The sequence below is a fragment of the Rhododendron vialii genome, chromosome 13a, assembly GCF_030253575.1.
Source record: "Rhododendron vialii isolate Sample 1 chromosome 13a, ASM3025357v1".
In the NCBI taxonomy this organism is placed as follows: domain Eukaryota; kingdom Viridiplantae; phylum Streptophyta; class Magnoliopsida; order Ericales; family Ericaceae; genus Rhododendron; species Rhododendron vialii.
Window position 1 is genome coordinate 16,672,609 of NC_080569.1, and position 21,316 is coordinate 16,693,924.

At 38.8% G+C, this 21,316-nt stretch overlaps 1 protein-coding gene and 1 long non-coding RNA gene across 3 annotated transcripts; one reads left to right on the top strand and one right to left on the bottom strand.

The window, feature by feature from the left end:
• Positions 1-1,100: 1,100 nt before the first annotated feature.
• Positions 1,101-17,347, top strand: LOC131313026 (ras-related protein RABF2b-like). Of its 2 annotated transcripts, none has more exons than XM_058341085.1 (7): positions 1,101-1,463; positions 3,114-3,191; positions 3,281-3,448; positions 13,509-13,557; positions 15,010-15,083; positions 16,298-16,391; positions 16,957-17,347. In XM_058341085.1, exons 1-7 carry the CDS (start codon positions 1,425-1,427, stop codon positions 17,052-17,054), a joined length of 600 nt encoding a protein of 199 aa, XP_058197068.1. In that variant the 5' UTR covers positions 1,101-1,424; the 3' UTR covers positions 17,055-17,347. The 2 variants fall into 2 exon arrangements, 1 of the variants encoding a protein (XP_058197068.1); XR_009196053.1 differs by having other exon boundaries at positions 1,254-1,463; positions 16,298-16,491.
• A 1,192-nt stretch (positions 17,348-18,539) lies between these two features.
• Positions 18,540-20,934, bottom strand: LOC131313028 (uncharacterized). The gene is made up of 3 exons (XR_009196054.1): positions 20,668-20,934; positions 19,412-19,478; positions 18,540-18,790 (listed from the first exon to the last, which is right to left on the bottom strand). It is a non-coding gene; the product is annotated as an uncharacterized LOC131313028 (long non-coding RNA).
• Positions 20,935-21,316: the final 382 nt, after the last annotated feature.

The following is a 21,316-nucleotide window of genomic DNA, read 5'->3' on the forward strand; positions in this document are numbered from 1 at the left end:
ACAAAACTCTCACAGATCAAACGACAAGTCGTAGATCTGAAGGGACAGATAGAAAAAAAACAAAAACAAAGAAAGAGAGTCGGTAGTACCATGGCCTCTCCCTCCCGCTGCCACACATGGGCATGAAACCCACGGGGGGAGGGGAAGGGAGAAGATCGAGGAGTTGTGGTGGCTAGGATTGAGAAAGAGGAAGAGAAAGATAGGGTTGAGAGAGATAGGGTTTTTTGGTCTCATTTGCAAGATTAATTCTATAAACTTTCTATATATGTTAACATATTCCTATAATTTCAATACACTAAACCTGAATAACTTGGGCTTAGTCAATTGATTTCCTAATCTTTTTGTTCGGTAACTAATTTCATAATCTAATACTCTATTCCACGCCCTTTTTCTTTCACTAATTACAGGTATTGTACTCCTTTTAGTTTGGTAAAATATTGGTTTAACTTATCTATGTAATTTTAAGTACTTTAAATAGTTTTTCGAGATGATACTTAATTTTTCAAGCAAACCGTGATTCAAAACCGAAACTAAATCGTGTTTTAATGATTTGGATTGGTTTGATCATATGAATTTTGTGGGTTGATTTGATTCACTAAATTCAAAATCCGTAGATAATGGAGTAATTTGGTTCTTGGTTTACTATGAAACCAGACCAATTTTGTCCATACTCACCCCCAATACGAACAAAATAAGAGTAAGAGAGAGAGAGCGAGAGAGAGCACGTTTAATCTCCAATACAAATATCCAAAAACCTCCGGAGTGCAATTTTGTTCACCATCCTTAACAGAGGGTGAACATTACCCTCATTCTTATTAGTTAAAATGATATAGGTCCCATCCTTACAATATACTTTTTGGTAAGCATAACATCACTTTGTGGTGAGAATCCCCACAATTTCAACAAATAGGAAGGAGGGTAATGTTCACTTTCTAAAGTGGAGGGTGAACAAAGCTCAACTCAAACTTCCGATTGTCTCCTCTACTACATCTTCGACCCTTCTCTTCTGGATTTCAAGGGGTATTTTCATAAAGTAAGTTGTGTAATACATGACAATTAAGTAATACAATAAAAGGTACACCTTAAATTTTGCTCAAGGAAAAAAAGAAGTTTTGCATTGTCAGCTCCTGAATTCATTTGTCAAATTAATAGTACCATCAATTGTGATTTGTGAATATTTTCACCTAATTTGCTCCAATTTTCTCTTTTATTTTGTATATCTATATCTATTTTCCAAAAGTTTCTACCAGTCAAAGGTAAAAACAGGTTTTTTTTGGAGCGTTTTTCGGAGAGAGAGAGAGAGGGAGAGAGAGTGACTTTTCTGTACGCAAACGCTCGATACACCCCCTCTTCCGTGACTTCTCACCGGCAACTATTTCTCTTCTTGATCTTTTAATCTGTCTGTGTATTATCAGATTACAGCTATGGCCACCAGTGGAAATAGAAACATGAACGCCAAATTGGTGGGTGCTTTTTGTTTTACAATCTTTTTTCGGCTTCTATCCTTTCCGAGTAAATTCTCAACTCGATTGGTTTGCTAATTTTGACATGGGTTTGTTTTAAATCGCGAAAGCTTTTATGTTTTGCTAAATTCTCTTAGTTTCGTGTTCGATCGGTTGATATATTTTACTACTTTCATGAGATTTGTTGATAGTTGCACTGGAGAGATTTCATAAGCCCAAGTCCACCTATTAGTTTTGTAAGCCCACTGACCTAAACCATAGGGGACCTTACGAATGTGCCTAAAAGCCTAAACTCTTTGAATGTGCCTAAAATGCTAAAATCCTATGATAGGAAAATGCATTCTAAAATCCTATGAAAGTGCCTAAATCTTAGGATACCCTACCCTATAATAGGAAATTGCACCCTAAAACCCTATGAAAGTGGCTAAACCCTAGGACACCCTAGATTGGGCTTATTATGAACTTTGTACATTGGACTTGATACCTTACAAAACTAATAAGTGGACTTGTGGGCTTATGAAATTCACATAATGGACCTAAGACCAATTTTTTTTATAGATTAGACGATTGTAGTTTAGATTAAAAATTGACTATTTCCTCATTTGATGCATTCATACTGGTTTCTGTTTGCTGTAAATAACAGATTGGTTTCAGGCTTTGCCTGAATTTTATTTTATCATTCAACGCTGAATTAGATAAGGATTTCCTTTATTCGATTTTCTTACACTGGCTAAAAAGTTGTACTTTGGTTATACTTAAAAATTTTACTCAACAGATTAAACTCAGGTTTCAATGATTTTTTGTGGCTTTGAAATTTATGCCCGAATATCCATCTGTAGTTTAGATGAAGTTGAAATAAGGAAGTTAGGAGTCCACATTACTATGTAGATAACTTGTGCAACTAGAGTTTTCTGAGGCACTTTAAGCAATAAACTCTAATTATGCTTTTTCAACTTTGCTAACCCTATTACAACGCCATGTGCCAGTAAGATCGTACTCTTGGACTAAGTTTAAACTTGACTTGTAATTGTGGTTTGTTGGTAAATGTCCATGGTTGAACCCTGATTCTATCACAAAACGGAAATGCGTTATTGAAAGGAAAAGCACAAGTTTTGTAAGGAGATGGAAACAACCCAACCGGCTTACAACTATAATTTTCAATCAGTTGAATCATAGTCTGCTCCGGAATCAACCATTGGAGCTCTACTAATACCCAAATATTCCAAACCCAACCATAATCCTTAAACAATGGTGCAGGAATTCAGGAATTTCTGACCAATTGTTTACATTACTTGTTTGTGTTGTTTTCTACTAGAAGCGCAGTATATTTTTGTTAAGCATTTGGTTGTAAGTATGGTAGCAGTGTGGTGCCCTTTTTCCCTTCTATATCTAACTTTACTTGGTCTTCAATTTTGTAGAACCCCTTTTATTTCAGAATCTGACTGATTTTAAAATCCCAAAATTCTTTGTGTGATACTGTTAGGGTCTTCCTTTCATGCTTCAAGGGAGTTGTTGTTTCATGAGTCATATTGTATTCTTCTACGTTTTACCCTCTTCCTGTTTTCTTAAGTTTGTCTTCATGAAAAGCTTTAGTTTCTGAAAGTAGATGTGTTCTATTGTTTGACTTTTTCTTTCCAAATTTTGCTTTAGGTTCTTCTTGGGGATGTAGGGGCTGGAAAATCTAGCTTGGTGCTGCGTTTTGTCAAAGGCCAATTTGTTGAATTTCAGGTTTGTCTCGTGGAGCTATGGATATTTGCTTAGGTAATAATATTCAATATTGGATATTCCATTTGAACTCTTACTGAATGGTCTGGCAGGAATCAACTATTGGGGCTGCCTTTTTCTCACAAACCTTGGCTGTAAATGATGCAACTGTAAAATTTGAAATATGGGATACCGCTGGTCAAGAGAGATACCATAGCTTAGCTCCCATGTACTACAGAGGAGCTGCAGCTGCAATAATAGTTTATGATATAACGAATCAAGTATGTGCTTTCTCACCAACCCTGAGAGCTAGAAAAGGCATTAAAATCTTGTGAAGCTTTAGGTGTAGGCTCTAATTACAGTCTTAAATTGTTTTCCATGGTCCTTAAACTTAAAGATGATGAAGTATATATATTTGTTGTGCTGTTATGAAGACTGTTAACATTTCTTATGATGCTATAGATATATCACAGGGGAAACATGGAACATATGTTAAAAACCATGCTTCACAAACATTTTGATTATTGCCAGAGGAAGTATTGATTAGCATAAGTTGATGCATATTCAAGATTTAGCTTTTGAGATACACGGTGACGCCGGACAAGAAGAGGGAGAAGGGGAGAGAGGTACACACAAGGGTCAAAACCCTAATTCTGAAATTCTCATTAATCAAGTCTGACGATTACATCGTTGAACATCTTATTTATAGACTCATAACGCTAATGGAAATAAAAAGAAACATTAAAAATAACCTAATTAAATATTAAAATGCCTCCTATTAGTAATAATTAAATGACAGAATTACCAAAGACACTTATTGGACCAAAAAGTCTTAATTCTATGCATCGTGCCCATGGTCTTTACTTGGGGCTTCCAAAGCGGACAACTATGGTCCACTCAGTCAATGGCTACCTCGTGAATTCTCCTCCGCTGAAAAAAACTCGACTCCGGCGAGTTAGGCGCGGGACCAAGGATACCTTCTGAAGGAAGGACATGCTTAATCAATGTAGAGGTTTTCTTCAACTTGATAGTGTGTGAATCGGTGGCACAAGTAAGAGTGTACTTCGTGATACTGTCAACGACAGAATAAGTATTGGCATGCCCCGCATGCTCAACATCGGGATCCCATATCCATGTGCGACAGTGGCGATCTCGGATTTTGGATTTTGTGGCACTGGGTCAAGCCGTCAAGCATTTACAACACATATACATTTGCACTTGTACACAATGGCCCGAAAGATGACAAAAACAATAGAACAATAACCAAAATGAGATATCTATTTCTAATATATAAGCAAAAAGAATAGCCATCCATTACATATCATTTCACCTACAACTTTTCATGTTTTCATATTCTGGAATCGATTCATTATGGCTTCATTTGAAAAGCTATCAGAAATCTCTCTGTCAATATTCACAATCAAACTATCGTGCATCCATTGATCACCCACAAAAACATTCACTACTTAAAAAAATAATCAATTAGCCCAAAATTAATCTAGATTACAGAGACCCCAAAAACAGTCCCTATATAAAATGTTTCTTTCCTTTCTCGCTTGCCTTGTCCAGAGTTCCATATAATCCCTTTATCGATTATTCCATCCCCATATCTATGTAGAGAAAAAAAAAGTATTTAGTGGCTGGAAATCCACTTTGTACAAAAAGAAATATGGGATCTAAACTACTCACCTGTAAACTAGCGTAAGGAGTAAGGGCAACATTTGTAATTTGGATGAGGTATTGGGGCAAAATGTTTGGGGGAAATATTGTATGGGGCAAATTTACAGGAATAGTGGAATACCCCTAAAACTATATTATACCCTGAAGTGATTTTGCATTGAGTGGGGTCAGTAGGCCCCCCTTGCCTATATGTCAGTCTGCCTTGATGTGCGACCCAAAAGAATTTGACAAAGCTTAAGAGGAAGAACATCGCACATCACTATTTCCTTGAGTTTTCCAATAGTGAATGTCATGGGACACTGTTTGTCAACCTTAAGCTTCGTGTTAGTGATCCATGCTACATGATAAGGCTTGAGAAGCGGATCAACTGTTAAACCAAATTTCTTCCTCAGATACGGCATTCGTACAACTTCCGGTATCAATCACTAATGAGCACACTTGGTCGTTACACTTTACCCTTCTATGAAAAATCTGCCCATGTTGCAACTTCTCAAGATTTGGTTTATCTCCCTTAGTAGCAAGTAGAGGACGAATAATTCCAATCACTTTAGTATCAGATTCCTCATCGGATTCAGGATAAAGAGGCTCAACGATTTGGTAATTAAACTTTGGTTTCTCCAATTTTTGGTCCTCCGCATTGTCCTCATTCTCAATCACAGCAACAGACTTAACAGGCAAATTAAGTTTAAGAGAAGGGCAATCTTTAGCATGATGTCCGAAACCATGACAATTAAAACAAGTAGACTTAGTATTACCTTTGTACGGAGTTAGAGAAGGAGAAGAAGTAGCACGGGGAGGTGATGCAGTCCAAAAAAGGTGGCCAGGGGCATTCCAGTAATTTAACCATTATTTGGTCATGGAGGGAAAAGATTGCCCATGGGTCCACTTGGGATATGGCTAGACATGGGTTGGATTCTTTAGAAGTGTCTTTTGGGTTCTAGTCAAGTCAAAATGTCTATTTAATTTCTAGTCAAAGTCGAAGAGTCAATTAATTGATCAAAGAGTCATTAAGTTTTTCCGTGTCTTTAATGCAGTCAAAGAGTCTGTTCAATGTGTCTTTGGGAGTCTAAAGGTTCTTTATTTTTGGGAAGTTTTAGAGTCAAGTTGAAATGGGTATAAATAAGATTGTAAGCCTTATGGCAAATTATGATTGAATGAATAAAAAATTGAGTAGCTTTCAAGCTATTAGATTGTGTGATGCAATCTTTTATTTGGTGTGATGCTAAAGAGCCCCTAGGTGTGATGCCTAGACCTATCATTCTCTAACCCTTCATCTCATTCTTCTTACAAATTACTATTCACGTCCACTCTTCACAGTCCCAAAAACAGCCCCTTATCTTTGTTTTTGATTATACTTAGCCCTATTTCAATATGTCCTACATCAATTTGGTATCAGAGCTTATGGTTTCTCCACTATGTTCTCACAAAGTGGGAGATCCTATGCGCCACAATATATCTTGGGCCATCAGATAGAAGTCCCAGATTTTGATGGAAGAAATGATCGTAGAGTGTTCTCCAATTGGCTTGCGTCAATTGAGGAATTTTTTTAATACCATGAGATGACGGATGATCGAAGAATAAGATTCGCGAAGATTAAACTCGTTGGCTTGGCACAGATGTGGTGGTATGGTGTTGAAGGTCATATTAGAAGATTGGAATTGCCACCGAAAAACACATGGCAAGCGATGAAAGCTAAGCTCCAAGAGAAGTATATGCCCTCATATTATCATGTAAAGGATTGTGAGCAACGTGTTAATTCCAGACATGTTAGCAACTTGTTTGATGAGTGTATGCAAAGACTCGACATCATTAACACTCGTAATAGAGTCGTGGAAAGCTCACGCCTAGTGATTTAAAAAGCGTGCCTAGGCGAGGCGAGGTGTGAGGCGACCTTGCGGTGCCTCACAGGTGTGAGGCGAGGCGAGCTTGGCAGAGGCGGTCGACTAGGCGAGAATTTGGCGCCTAGTCGTTGAGGCGTGAGGCGACTGAAACGGTCGACTAGGCGTCGACCAGATCTAGGGCAGAATTTAAGGTCAAAATAAGTGTTACAACACATCGAAGGCCTTTCTCTCTCTCTCTCTCTCTCTCGTTTGTGAAGTGCGTGTTAGGAATCGAATCAAGAGTACAAGTCTTCTTGCAATCTCCCTGAGATTTGCGTTTTCTCTTGCCTCTCTCTGTTTTTCTCTAAAAACAAATTACCCTAATTACATACAGACTACAATATAATTAGGTCATGTCCTATGGCCAAAATTACACCCCAAGTCCTTGAAAATATCATTTTCCTTGCAGTTCGGGATGCTCCTAAAGTCGCACCCCGAACTGCGGCACTTTGCCCCTACACTGCCGGGCTAAACCACTGCTGAAGGTTGTCTGCACCTCTCTCTCCCTCTCTCGCCCCCTTCTGGGTCAGTTAGTGCTTGAGTGGACTGCTAGGTCTTTTTTTTTTTCTTTCACACATATTATATATATATATATATATAAGTTTGTATATATTAATACTATTGTTGTTGATCATATTTTATCTCCTTTGTTTGTGTATATATTGTAGATGTTGAATAGAACCGATCCTGCTTGGAATATCTAGATTGTTACATTTTATGAGCGTATTTTACATATTTTACTAGTATTTCGTATGTTGGATTGTTGGGTATTATGCAATATGGTGATGTTTATTCTTGTTTTGATGGTAGGAGTGAATATTGGTCATTTATGTAGTTTATATTTCTTTTTTTTTTAAATGGTCGCCTCGCTTCAATGAGGCGCTCGCCTCACCTTGCTCGCTTCAATGAGGGCTTTGTCGCCTTGCGTATTTAAATCATTGCTCACGCCTAAACATTGCTAGACTACTGCACACCGGTGTTAAGCCCATTACAAAACTGCCACAACCAAAGCAAGCTAGTGTGGAGCACGTGCATCAAGTGACTTCAAAATCAAAAGTTGTTAAAGACACAATCTCTACAAAGTTGATGTCACAAGAAACCGGTTGTGTCCCAAATCCGGCCGGGGTGGAACAAAATCAGATTTCCAAGGCTGAAAATGCTCCAATTTTTGAAGAAAAAGACTTGCTAGAGGTTGCCAATACAGTTGTTGAAGTGGCTAAAGTTGCAACACGAGAATCTCGTGTTCCTTGCGTTCTTGAGGCCAACAAAGCAACCAGCTGCTGATTCAGAAAGTAAAACACCATTAGAGGGCAACAAACTGCCTCTGAAGCTTTCCGACATAGAGCCAGATGACATTAGAATAAATGGGCCTAAGTCTTTTGCCCAAGATTTGGTTGAATTCGGAGATTTTTCTTTTACTGCAATTGATTTTATTATTCCAGGAAAAATCACCCTAGGAGTTGGAAGCTCATTACTTTCTTTGTTACCACCAATGAAGAGGGGAAGGCAATTTCAATTTCCATTTGGCGATATCGATACCAAGTCATCGATGCTATTGAAAACCTTGTGGATTCTCATTCTTCAACATTTCAAAACTCGAGGTCGAGTTTTCTCCAACCAAGGGAGAATGATGCGGTCAAGAAAAGGTGGCCAGGGGCATTCTAGTAATTTAACCATTATTTGGTCTTGGAGGGAAAGGATTGCCCATGGATCCGCTTGGGATATGGCTAGACATGGGTTGGATTCTTAAGAAGTGTCTTTTGTGTTCTAGTCAAGTCAAAATGTCGATTTAATTTCTAGTCAAAGTCAAAGAGTCAATTAGTTAATCAAAGAGTCATTAAGTTTTTCCATGTCTTTAATGCAGTCAAAGAGTCTATGTTCAATACGTCTTTGGGAGTCTAAAGGTTCTTTATTTTTGGGAAGTTCTAGAGTCAAGTTGAAATGGGTATAAATAAGATTGTAAGCCTTATGGCAAATTATGATTGAATGAATGAAAAATTGAGTAGCTTTCAAGCTATTAGATTGTGTGATGCAATCTTTTCTTTGGTGTGATGCTAAAGAGCCCCTAGGTGTGATGCCTTGGGTTTTCTAGGTGTGATGCCTAGACCTATCCTTCTTTAACCCTTCATCTCGTTCTTCTTACAAATTACTATTTACGTCCACTGTTCACAGCCCCCCAAAAAACAGCCCCTTATCTTTGTGTTTGATTATACTTAGCCCTATTTCAATTTGTCCTACATCAATTTGGTATCAGAGCTTACGGTTTCTCCACTATGTTCTCACAAAGTGGGAGATCCTATGCAGCCTTGAGTTGGCTCGGGCAAAACGGAGGCAGACTTGAGTTGGCTCAGGCAAAACGGTTATTGACGGTTAACAGCATTCTGCACATGGTGCTGGGAGCATGGGACAGGTGTCCAAGGCAGAAACGGGCTGCACATGTTGATAGCAGCATGGGACAGGTGTCCAAGGCAGAAACGGGCAGTTATCTCCGGGCAGTTTCATATTTCAATGTGCTGGCAGATTCTGGCAAAGCCAGCACAACCCTAGGACAGTTGGGGGTGTCAACTGCAAGATCATGGGTTGGCCCCATGATCTCATGTACTTAGTGGCCACATTTTTATGATTGTAAACCTATATAGGCAAGGCATTTTCGTAGCCTAAGAGAGGGGGGTGTTCTGTCTAGGCTCTTGAGTGTATTCCTTTGTAAGTTGGTGCTTAATAACGGTTGGGACGGTTCCCGTAACTCTTATGTGTGTTTCTAGATTTTCAAACATATCGGGTGTGTGAGTAAACACTAGTTGGCTGAGACCAAGTTGATGGCAAACTTGGTGCCATCACGGGCAAACTTCTAGGCGAAAAACAGCCCCGTGACAGATGGTATCAGAGCAACCCAGGTTGCGAGCAAAAGTTGCAGAGCTCTGGGTTGGAGTTATGGTTGCAAATGCTGCACTCGAGGTGGTACGGGTCAGAGTTACACAGTTGGAAAAGCTCGCTGGTGATGATGAATCTGATGAGGGTGTTACCTTGGTTGAACACTTGGACGTCGTATTGGCTTCGGTTGAGTCACAGAAGACGGCTCACGAAACACATGTCCTTCAGACCGAAACCAAGCTTACAGAGATGCTGGCGGATTTGAACAAACTCTCAGATGTCATGAGGGAGCGGGTTTCTAAGTTGGAGTTAGAATTGCTGATTGTGAAGAGGGCCTTCCTTGGTCGCTCAGACGGATTCGAGACTCGTGTAAAGGTCCCTGAACCGAAGGCTTTCGGTGGTGCCCGAAATGCCAAGGAGTTGGAAAACTTTCTATGGGATATGGAGCAGTACTTCTCTGCTGCTCGTGTTCCAGAGGGAGATCAAGTGACAATTACCACGATGTTTCTCACGGGCGATGCGAAACTCTGGTGGAGAACTCGATGTGAGGACAGCGAGTGTCCAAAGATCGAGCAGTGGGAAACGCTGAAGAAGGAATTGATCCTTCAATTCCTTCCTTGCAATTCTTCGTGGCTTGCAAGGGAGTCGTTGAAACAATTGAAGCACACAGGTTCAGTGCGAGATTATGTGAAGGAATTCAGTTCTTTGATGCTAGATATCAAGAACATGTCGGAGGAGGACAATGTTTTCAATTTTATGTTGGGTTTGCAGAATTGAGCACAATTGGAACTATGAAGGCTGGGAATCAAGGACTTGCCATCGGCTGTTGCCGCTGCCGACGGGTTGGCAGATGTCAAACTGACAGGCAAATCCAATTCTTTTGAATCCAGCACGTCAAAATCTGGTTCAAAGAAATGGGATAAGAGTCCGAAAGACAAGGGTCAGAAATCAAAATCAGTTGCGGAGGACAAACGACAAGGCAAAGGGAATTTCAGCAAGGGTTGTTTCATTTGCGATGGGCCTCATCGGGCAAAGGATTGCCCAAAGCGCGAAAAGCTGAATCCTATTTGCGTGGATGAAGGGAAAGATGGTGATTCAAACTCGGAAGTGCATGTTCGGGTCAACCCTATGCAATTGCTCAACGTGATTCATGCAGACAAGGCAGTAACCTCGCAGAGATCGGGTTTGATGTACGTCAAAGTGTTGCTTTGTGAAATGGAAGTGTTGGCCATGGTGGACACGGGGGCCACACCCAACTTTGTTTCAGAATAGGTGGTGTAGTCGCTCGGATTAAAAGTCGTTGAAAGTTTCAGTCTGATCAAGACAGTAAATTCCAATGCACAGGTGGGGCATGGAATGACGGGCAATGTCGCTTTGAGGATCGGGGACTGGAACGGGCAAGTGGATTTGATGGTGTATCCGCTTGACGACTTCGAACTTATACTGGGTAATGAGTTCTTTGTGGCTGCAAAGTGGCTGTGATGCCACATCTTGGTGGGATTTTGATTGTTGATGAGAAACGGCCCTGCTTTGTACCGCATTGTTCCAAGGCAGAGAAGGGAAAGCGAACAAGGGAAGGAACGGGTGGCTGATCGGCAATTCAAGTGCAGAACTTTCCAAACTTGGGAGATGCTGGAAGAAAACAAGCTCAACGGGCTTCTCTCGCAGTTCAGATGCACGGGATTCTGGATGATAAGGCGAAAGGGCAGAGCGAGGCAAATGGGAGAACCTCCTGTTTGGTGAATTGTGAAAATGGGCAAATTTCTAGGCGAAAAACAGCCCCGTGACACCAATCCACAAGAGATTTGTGGATTCAAACCCTGATGATACATTGAGATCATCACATCTTCATTCCATGGGAACTCAGATCTAGTTGCCAAACTATAGAACAATCGGGTGTACTCTTCCACAGATTTGCTTCCCTGTGTCAATTGAGTAAACTGCAAGTGAGCACGCTGCTTGTAACTCGGTGGAACAAAGTAGCGGGCCATTGCAATTTTCATGTCCTCCCATACACGAATAGCAACATAATTTTCCCTTTGAAATTTAGTCCACCAAATTCTAGCTGTACCCTTCAACTTGGCTTCGGCAAAAAGTAATTTTCTTTCCTCTGTCATTGGGTACAACGAAAGAAACTCTCTATGCTATGCACCTAATCAAAAAATACCTCCGGATCGTGGTCCCCACTAAAGTCTGCTACTTCTAGCTTTGCTCCTCTGTCAACATCAGTAAACCGCGGATCTTCTACTGTGCGTTGTGGGCCATATTCTGGAATTTGTGGAGGAATATTGCCAGACCCACTGGCTTGAGCTTTAGCTTTCAGTTTACTTTCCATACCCATGGCTGCTAATTTTTTCAAAAGAGCTTTCATCTGAGCGACATCTTCATTCATGCTCATCTTCATTCAGCTTGTGCCTTATTAATCTCTTCCACTGATTTCTTCAAGCCTTGTTGTTCTTGAGATGGGCCATCAAAATTTGAGTTCAACTCAGCATTGGTAACCATGGTTCTGACTGGGGATAAGGATTTTTAAACTTTTTTTGTTTTGTTTTGTTTTGGGAAGGGAGGTATTGTTCCCGTTTTTTTTTTCTTTCTCCAGATGGCTGAAAATTAATTGGGAGATGGGTTATGGTGTAATATGTGTATTGGGTAATATGGATAGTATAGGGAATGTAGGAAACGGGTTATATAGGTAATGGGCTGGGCAAAAAAAATGGGTAATGGGATAGGTTTAAAATACCTTATGACTTCAACGGTGCAGCAATGGGGCAGTAAACGCGCAGAAAACAGTTAGCAATCTGCTTTGTTCAGCGATCTGCAGCACTCTGAACAGATCCGAAACGGCTTTAGGCGGACGGTTTTCACAGAATAGTTCGGACACAAGGGTCGAAACCCTAATTCTCAAATTCTCATTAATCGTTGAACATCTTATTTATAGACTCATAATCCTCTAATGGAAATAAAAAGGAAACATTAAGAATAACCTAATTAAATATTAAATCGCCTCGTATTAGTAATAATTAAAATAACAGAATAACTAAAGACACTTAATGGACCAAAAATTCTTAATTCTACGCATCAGGCCCATGGTCTTTACGTGGGGCTTCCAAAGCAGACAACTATGGTCCAACCAGTCAACGGCTACCCCATCACACCGAGTATGCTTAGACATTACATAGGCCTAAACTGTAATGTTTTCAGTTTCTTTATTGTCTTAGCATTATGATTCTCCGAAGACCTTTGAACTTGTGATTGCGTTTAACATATTAGTTAGTATGTATGTTGTAACAAGTAGCAAAGGAACTGAACATGATGCATGGGTCAATGATCTAGTATTTGATGTGAGATTGATATGCTCATACTTCATTCTGTTTCAAGTTTGTGCAATATCTAGATCTTTAAACCTTCAAAATGATCGAGTGCAGGGTGCATTACTGGCTAGTGCCTTGCAAAGTTGCAAGCTCTAGTATTGTTAAGGCCATTTAGTATTGTCCCTTATTGTTAATATTTTTAATATATGTGGTTGCATTGAAGTATCTAGAATTGTTCCTTTGGATTTAAGTTTCAGATTTGAGATAAATCTACATTTTGCCAAGTTCATGCGTTTGGACCAATAAGAATGTGGTCTCAGTTCGCAGGGGCCTCAATGTTATGTTTCTGCATTTCTCATATTTCTTTTTATTTGTTCAGAACTGTTTTTAGTTTGTGTCTTGTGTCTTTTTAAGTTCTTTGTTGGATTTGTTTTCCTGCTCATATTTTAATTAGATTAAATGCCAACTCATCTATTTCTGACCTAGTTGTGTGGTTATTGGAACTTGAAATTTTGTTATGCTTGTATGTTATGAATGTCTCAATTAAGTTTTATGTACTCATTATAGTAAAGTTAATGAATAAATCTTTTCTTCTGTAGGCCTCATTTGAGAAAGCAAAGAAATGGGTCAAAGAGCTTCAAGCACAAGGTAGTGTTTTTTAGCAAACCCAATTTGTTGTATTTTATAGAAGTCCACATTCCCATTTTTAGAGTTTAGATTTATCGAGTGAGCACTATTGGTACTTTCTCTACCTGAATTTGAGATACAGAGCATTGAAAGAAACTCTGCCGTGTCCTCCAGATTTCTGCATTTTGCTATTTGCATTATACATACTCCAGATATGCGCTTGAGATACATACTACAAATAAACCCAAACTTGTCCTCCCATATTGTGAACCCCACTCTGTAACCTGTTATTCCAAATGGGGAAGGTAGATGATGAGTTCAATCATAAAATGGTTGAGTCGTGAACAGATTAAGGGTTATTTTAATACAATTGAAGTCGTGCAATTCTCCCAATTGAATGGAATACATTAATTTTGCGAAGCTGTTGCAACTTTCTTGGACTTATTTGATGCAATCCCAAATTTCTAATCCTAGGTTCCAGGTCTGATGGTTGTAGGAACCTTGGTGCGATGCGTGGACCTTCTTTCTTCATTTTTCTAGTTTTTTTTAAGCCCTCAAACCTCTAAACTAGGTCTGTTTAGTGACCTTTCTTGTATCGCTAAACCCTATACATTAACCACCTAAATCAGCCCCAATACGATTACTATATCCCTCAGTGAGCCCCCAAACATTAGATCTTTTTCGTACTTGTTCCTGGTATATTTAGCTTTCTTTTCCCTAAAATTGCTTAGTGCTGAGCTAAGTTCCGCCCTATCCTATTAGCTGTATTAGGAGGTTGACTATGTCCTCTAGGACGGAAAGGGATAAGATCAACAATGCCATTATTGACTTCTTCGTCTGACCGAGCTTTTTGTTGATTAACTGAACCCGGACTTCTTTTCCAATCCTAGCAACCTCCGTGATCAATTCTTCATGTAGTTCCTTCTCACACGCGCTTTTCCATGATTCGCCTGTGGTAAAGCAGCTCTATTGTATCCTTTCGAGTGAGGTTTCCACTCAACACAAATATCAAAATATTTACAACCTGTAAAATCTACTCTTAACCCTGCCATATATTTGTTTTGGGCTCAATACTAGTAGAAGAGCCTTTCACTTTTCCTACACAATGTGGAACATGTTTGTATCAAAAGCCCTTTTTAGGGGGTTCTTGCTGCTCTCTCTTATGTTATTTTACTATTTTAAACATTTGTGCTATCTAATATGTTACATATCAAAAGATGTTTTAAGAGTGTGTGCATACGTGTATTAATATTTTATCATTTGTAATGTTCTATCAAAAGGTGAATTAATTGTCTCTCTATCACGGAGTTAGCCCCTTTCTGGTTGTAATACCTATGGATCTTTTTTCAAAACAGTGAGTTGCATGTTACTTTTGCATTTATGCATGAATTCTACTCAATGCATGGCAAAGTGGCCATGAACCTTCCAAATTGTAACACAATTCCTTACGTCTTTATTTTTATATTTTCGTAGGTAATTCGGACATGGTTGTGGCTCTTGCTGGGAATAAAGCTGATTTGCTAGATGCGAGAAAGGTCCCAGCGGAGGTAAGTATATGATTGTAGAGGTGTGGTGGTTCTGGATTCTGTTAAATTTCAACTGTTTTCATTTTGATTTTGCTTCTTACTATGGTTTCTGTTTTCCTTTTAGCGTTCTATTCTTCTTGGTTGATAACTTCTCATTTGAAAAAATATTTTCGATTGGGGAAAAGAAAAGATGGAAAAGAGGGTGTGTGCGCGTTTAGAAGGCACTGAGGCTATGAGATCCGTTAATAAACGAGAGAAAAAAAAGAATGTAGAAGGAAAGAATAGAGACAAGCAAAAAAATCAGATAATAATCAATGAAAAATGAAGTTCCCAGAAAGAAGAGGGGAGTGGGCTGGGAGAGCGAAGTGCATCTTAGGCCTTATTCAGTTGGAGGGAGGGGAAAATAAAATTAGGGGAATGTTTAACTTTCCTGCATTTTTAATCTGTACAGTTTGCAGGAAAGATGTGGGACCCAAGTCTTTAAGTTTCCACTAGGATTAGTTCTCTCAAAACTTATCCTGCAGAAAACGCAAGATTTTGTAGGAATTTTGTTTGTATACTAGTATCTACGCAATTAAACTACGACTTTTCAACTTTCTCTTAAATTTCTTATACGAGAAACGTATGCATAAAGGAAAATAATTTTTCACTATAATTTTCTCAGAGTTCTTGCACTAATTTATTGACATGTGAAAAGAGCCTTAGAGTTTCTTTAAAAGATTAGGAACTGGCATTCGGGTCAAGAGGCTCAATTACTGTCCTATGTTATCTTGTATGTAAGTGGTGCATTGTAGAAATTATTCAGGGGGATTACAAATTCATCATAAAGAATAATTGTATTATGCTTTATAATATATTGGTTAGGGTTCTCAAAACTTGATCGCTTTTGAAATCCTCAAGAGAGTTTTGAAAACTGCAGGAAGAAAGTTTACACGTCCTTTAAATGTTATATTTGTGCCTTGCAGCCGAAGGTCCATTGTTTGATGAGGCTTATCCTATGGTAGACCTAGACATTTGTGATTGAGATTTAGCAGCCTAGTGGATTGAGACATAAGTTTCTTCAATGTAAGAATAGACCATTATAGCGACTTGATGGTTGTTTAGGCATGGCCCTCCCACAGTTTCTGATACTCAAATAGCATAGAGAAAATGATTCCATCTATGGTTGCGTGGAACTAGTGTTGCTCATTCAATGGCTTGTGTTCATTCTTACTTAGATCTCTTGTTTTTTCCAGGATGCACAAGTATATGCCCAGGAAAATGGCCTTTTCTTCATGGAAACCTCTGCAAAAAATGCAACCAATGTCAATGACATTTTCTATGAGATAGGTAAGTGGCAAACACCTTTAGATGGGTAACATGTGGTGGGTTAGGTGGAGATGCTAATTGGAGAATTGGGATTCCGATACATCTGATGCCTCAGTTCCTAGTAATTCCAGAACATTAGTAGCTGTCAATAATGACATGTTTTCACATTTCCACTAATGAAGCTTTGCCGCAATCTGCTGATGTGGCCTGATCCTCTTTGCTTAAACTACTTGAGAATGGCCAGTCAAAAAAAGGAAAAAGAACTTCTAGAGATTAAGTTTTGTTTTATTTATTTGCTATAAATGAACTGCTTGAGGAGGTCAACTGGGCCTTTTCAATTTAAGAGGCCGTGTTGACAAATTAAGTGAAATTTTTCGGAAATGAAAATCCTGGGGGCAATATCTCTTAACTTAAAAACTTTCGAAGCTGATTAGCAGGCAGACAGTTGTTCTGTTCGCTGAAAAAGGCATATTGCTCAACTAATGAAAATCCTTAAGACAAGAACGAACTTGTATTGTATACTCTTCCCCAATTCTTTTATGTTTGTTGAACTTCATAATTCTTTTTTATCTGGTATTGTGTACAGCAAAGAGACTGCCACGGGTGCAACCTTCACCAAACCCATCAGGAATGGTTCTTATGGATAGAACAGAAAGAACAGCAACTGCTTCGTGTTGCTCTTAAAGCTCTTTGGAGATGGATTGAATTAGAGAGCTATCATTCTGAATTTTACTTGTTTGTGTCATATGTTCAGGACTGCACTGTACAGCCATGGTGGTTCAGAATATATTGTCATTTTCAATGCCAGATGGTGTTAATATTATGTGTAATGTAAATGTTCTGGCATGCTTTGAACCTGTTTAGGAATAAACATGTTTTGAGTTGAAATTTGGAAGTCCATGTGAATGATGCCTTATTCTATGTTGCTTGAGGGAAGGAAAGATGAATGTAGTATGGTGATGGGTTTGATTGGATCATTTTGCTTGAGCTCCTATGAAGATGGAATGTAATTGCAATCCCATTTGCCGGCATGGGTATGAGATGGAGTGTATTCATTGCTGTTGCAGTTGATCAAGAAATTACTTTGTATGCTCAAGATGGTTTTATCACATCAAAAGCTGCTTTAGTTACCAGGTTTATTAAAAGGTAATATTGTGTGCATTTTGGGCTTTTTGTCATGAGTTTTTTTGTCGTAAGCAAAATAATGTTAATTCAAGTCTTTTAGATACAAGTTTCTGTGGCAAGCAAAATAACTGAAGTTTTAAGGTATTTTTGTTCAAAAAGTCTACCTACACAACCTCAAAGACCCTGATCAAGAAATGACTTTATATGCTCGGGATGGTTTTATCACATCAAAACCTGCTGTAGTTCAGGTTTATAGCGGTTGTGTTGTGTGCATTTTGGGCTTTTTGTCACTTGTCTTTGTTGTAAGCAAAATAGTTGGGCTTTATGGTGTTTTGGCAATGTTATGTACATTCAAGTCTTTTTGTCACAAGTTTTTGTGGTAAGCAAAATAACTGAGGTTTTAACGTATTTTTGTTCAAAAAGTCTACCTGCACAACTTTGGAAACTCTGTTATGTTTAAAAGTTGTGCCGGTAGTTTTGCTCATTTTTTTTAATGATTGTTTGTGATGTTGATTACAGACCATTGTAGTGTAGTTACCATAGTGCATGGTATTTTCTTTTAAATGGGTGTACGGGGCAACACTCCCCACCACCCCAAACTTTGGTGTATTTTCATGAGCCCCACATTTTTTTTTACCAGTAACATTATATTAAGGGAAAGGGGGATTCCAACCAAAGGTTAAAAAATTAGATAATTAGAGGCTGGTCCTCCTTTCTAGCCTCGGTATGATCCCAACCCTAAAATATTTTTCCGAAGCTGGAGGGCTTGGATATGTTGGGTGATGGACGTTTTTGACCTTTTCTGGGTTTACTATATATAGGCTTGTTTTCAAAAGAATATTGGCGGAGAGAGAGAGAGAGAGAGAGATCTAGGGAGAGATCGCGATAGAGAGAGCGATTGATGTCTAGTGTCACGCCCCGCCCCGCAAACGGCACCCAATGTGGGCCCGAGTCGACGCGACTACGTGACATTCCACACCAAAAAAAAACCAAACCACACCTCACAACCTGTCAGAATAAACACCCAGCGGAAGACTTATCACCTTAACATAAAAATGAGTCGACGTATCGACCAACCAACCACGATCTCACACAACTAAACAACAATATAGTTTTACAATACTTTAAAAATTTTACACTTTAATACATCCTCCAACGACTTATTTATAACTTACATAAATCAACTTTTTAGTTTACTACCTACAACCAACTCGTTCATCCACATCATCTAATGCTAGCCCAAACACTTCTCAACACGATGACCGATAGTGGACCCACTCTACGCAACCTGCTACCTGGCAGACCAAAAAGGAAAGCCAAAGTGTGTGAGATATAGAAATGCTCAACAAAATATAGCAACAACCGAATAAATAACAACCAAAATATAAATTCTCAACATATCTGAGATACTCAAATGTACGTAACAGATATAATCACCACATCCTCCAATTACAACATAACAGTAATATCCAACAGCTAAAAGATAATCTCAACTTGTCAACAGTTTATCGAGAAATTAAGAGCAACACCGGGCACATAGCCAATAATTTAAGGCATAAAGCCTTTTGGCATTAAGCCAATCACCGGGCACACAGCCAATAGTTTAAGGCATAAAGCCATATGGCATAAAGCCAATCACCGGGCACACAGCCAATAGTTTAAGGCATAAAGCCTTTTGGCATAAAGCCAATCACCGGGCACTAAGCCAACAATCAAGTTCAATTCAATATAGAACAACATATATGAATCAAACACTCACATATCATAAGCTAAACAACAATAGCATGATATACACTCACCATTACAGTAATATCTCATTAAAGATAACCATATCGAAAGCTTACTACGATTAGCAAGATACACATTCAGCACCACAGCAACATTTTATTGGGAGGAACCATATCAGACACACTCACCTTTGCATCGATCGAGATATACACCAAACTTACGGTTTCGGCACCTCCTATTTGACCGGCTTGTTACCTAGCCATAAGCTACCATATCAGCATATGAATCCCTTGGAATGTTTAAGTAAATATATGATACACCCCATAATACATTCACCATGCTAACAAGTGTCAAATGAGCTTAACAATGCCACCAACACCCCTAAACCATTTAACATCATTTGATACCAAATTATAAAACTAATAAGGTATTAGACAATACCCAACGAATACAAATATGTCCATCTTAAGGCTTAGAAGTGCCCCCAATTCAACGTAAGAGTATAAATATGATATAACTCTTAAAATCGATTTGAAATCATGACCATCCTGTTGTATTTCGACCATAACTTCTTATTGATTTAGAACCAGGTCGTCAGACTACCACCATTAAAAAGTACACCTCTGGTACATGAATTTTGATATAAAATTTGTCCTAAACGGAGTCTGAATGACCAAGATACGCTCAGATGAAGTTACACATCTAAAGCAGAATTCACAGTTTTCAGCAGAACAGTCTGCGATCGAAAGCTCATTAAAAATCACATACTCAATATTTTCCAATAATACCAACACCAAAATATCACCAATTGATCAATGTTTAAGACTCATGAGAACCCATGTCCACCCAGCATGCTTAAACTTGAGGAATTTCATGACGAACACAAGCCAAAAGCTGTCCAGAATTTCAGAAGTACCAAAACCTGAGCTTTAATTCAAAAACTGCTATAACCTAGAAAGAGCCACGACACAACCCAAACATATTCAGAAAGATATACGAGTCTAGTTTTTGAATCAAGAAACGGTGCGTAAAACCGATATCCAAGCAAGAAGTTATGCCCGTTTTTCCAACACGTGTCTGTGCTGTCTGCACAGACGCGAATCAGACACCAGTTCGGTTCATGATTTTTATCTTTTTCCACATTGCTCAGAAAATTCTGAAATTTTTACAGCATAAACTAAACTCACAGAGGCATCTACAGTAAAATTATCAGAAAATCACATGATAGGAACGTCAATGAGAAAAATTCGTCAAAACAGGACAAATTATTTACTTGTTCAAACACAGTTATGCATGCTCATCGTATACACGAATTTTCTGGAATAAAACTCAACTCCAACCTAAAAACCCCTCTCCCATGGCTTCAATTCAGAGTATATTAGATGCAGAATAAGAAACCTAGCATGAGAATATAAAATTCAACGCTTAAAAAGATGAAGATTACCTAATTAAGCTTCAAAACCCTTAATCCCTTTCTTCCTTCTTCTTCTCTCCTCACGGCTGATCTCTCTCTCTCTCTCTCTCTCTCTCTCTCTCACGTTGGTACAAACCTTTCTGATGGGTTTGTTCTCTTCTATTTTTTTCTTTTGTTTTAAAAGATCACACACACACACAACACCACACCATACACACGGCACACATGCACCATTCTAATAAAAAAAATTGCACTCCAGCCCTTTAGGTTATTAAATATAACATTTAAGCACCTCAATTAAAAAGGACATTACATCTAGCTTGAGCGATTGATGTTCGATTGAGAGGAGGAATTGCGTTGGATTGAGATTCAATCGATCTGTTGAGGTGTTTTTGAGTATGTTGTTAGATTTGATTAGTTATTCAGTTGATGTACTTTTCATTTAGCAGTGATGTATGTTGCTTTGTGATTCGTTGTAGCTTTGTGGTGCATGAGGAGATGCAGGTTGATGGAGTCGAGCAGATGAGGTATTTAATGTCGTTTTTGTTGGTAGATTTGTTTATTTCAATGTTTATGTGATTGTTTTGATATATGAGAACTAGTTTTAAATCTATGAGAACTGGTTTCTGAATTACGAGAGCTGGTGTCTGAACTATCTGAACTATGAGAACTGGTTTCT

Bases quoted from the DNA above. Each gene is read 5' to 3' on its own strand.
- LOC131313026 (XM_058341085.1), top strand. From the start codon at position 1,425: ATGGCCACCAGTGGAAATAGAAACATGAACGCCAAATTG. The intron at 3,192-3,280 runs GTTTGTCTCGTG...ATGGTCTGGCAG, and splicing joins GCCAATTTGTTGAATTTCAG to GAATCAACTATTGGGGCTGC. The intron at 15,084-16,297 runs GTAAGTATATGA...TGTTTTTTCCAG, and splicing joins CGAGAAAGGTCCCAGCGGAG to GATGCACAAGTATATGCCCA.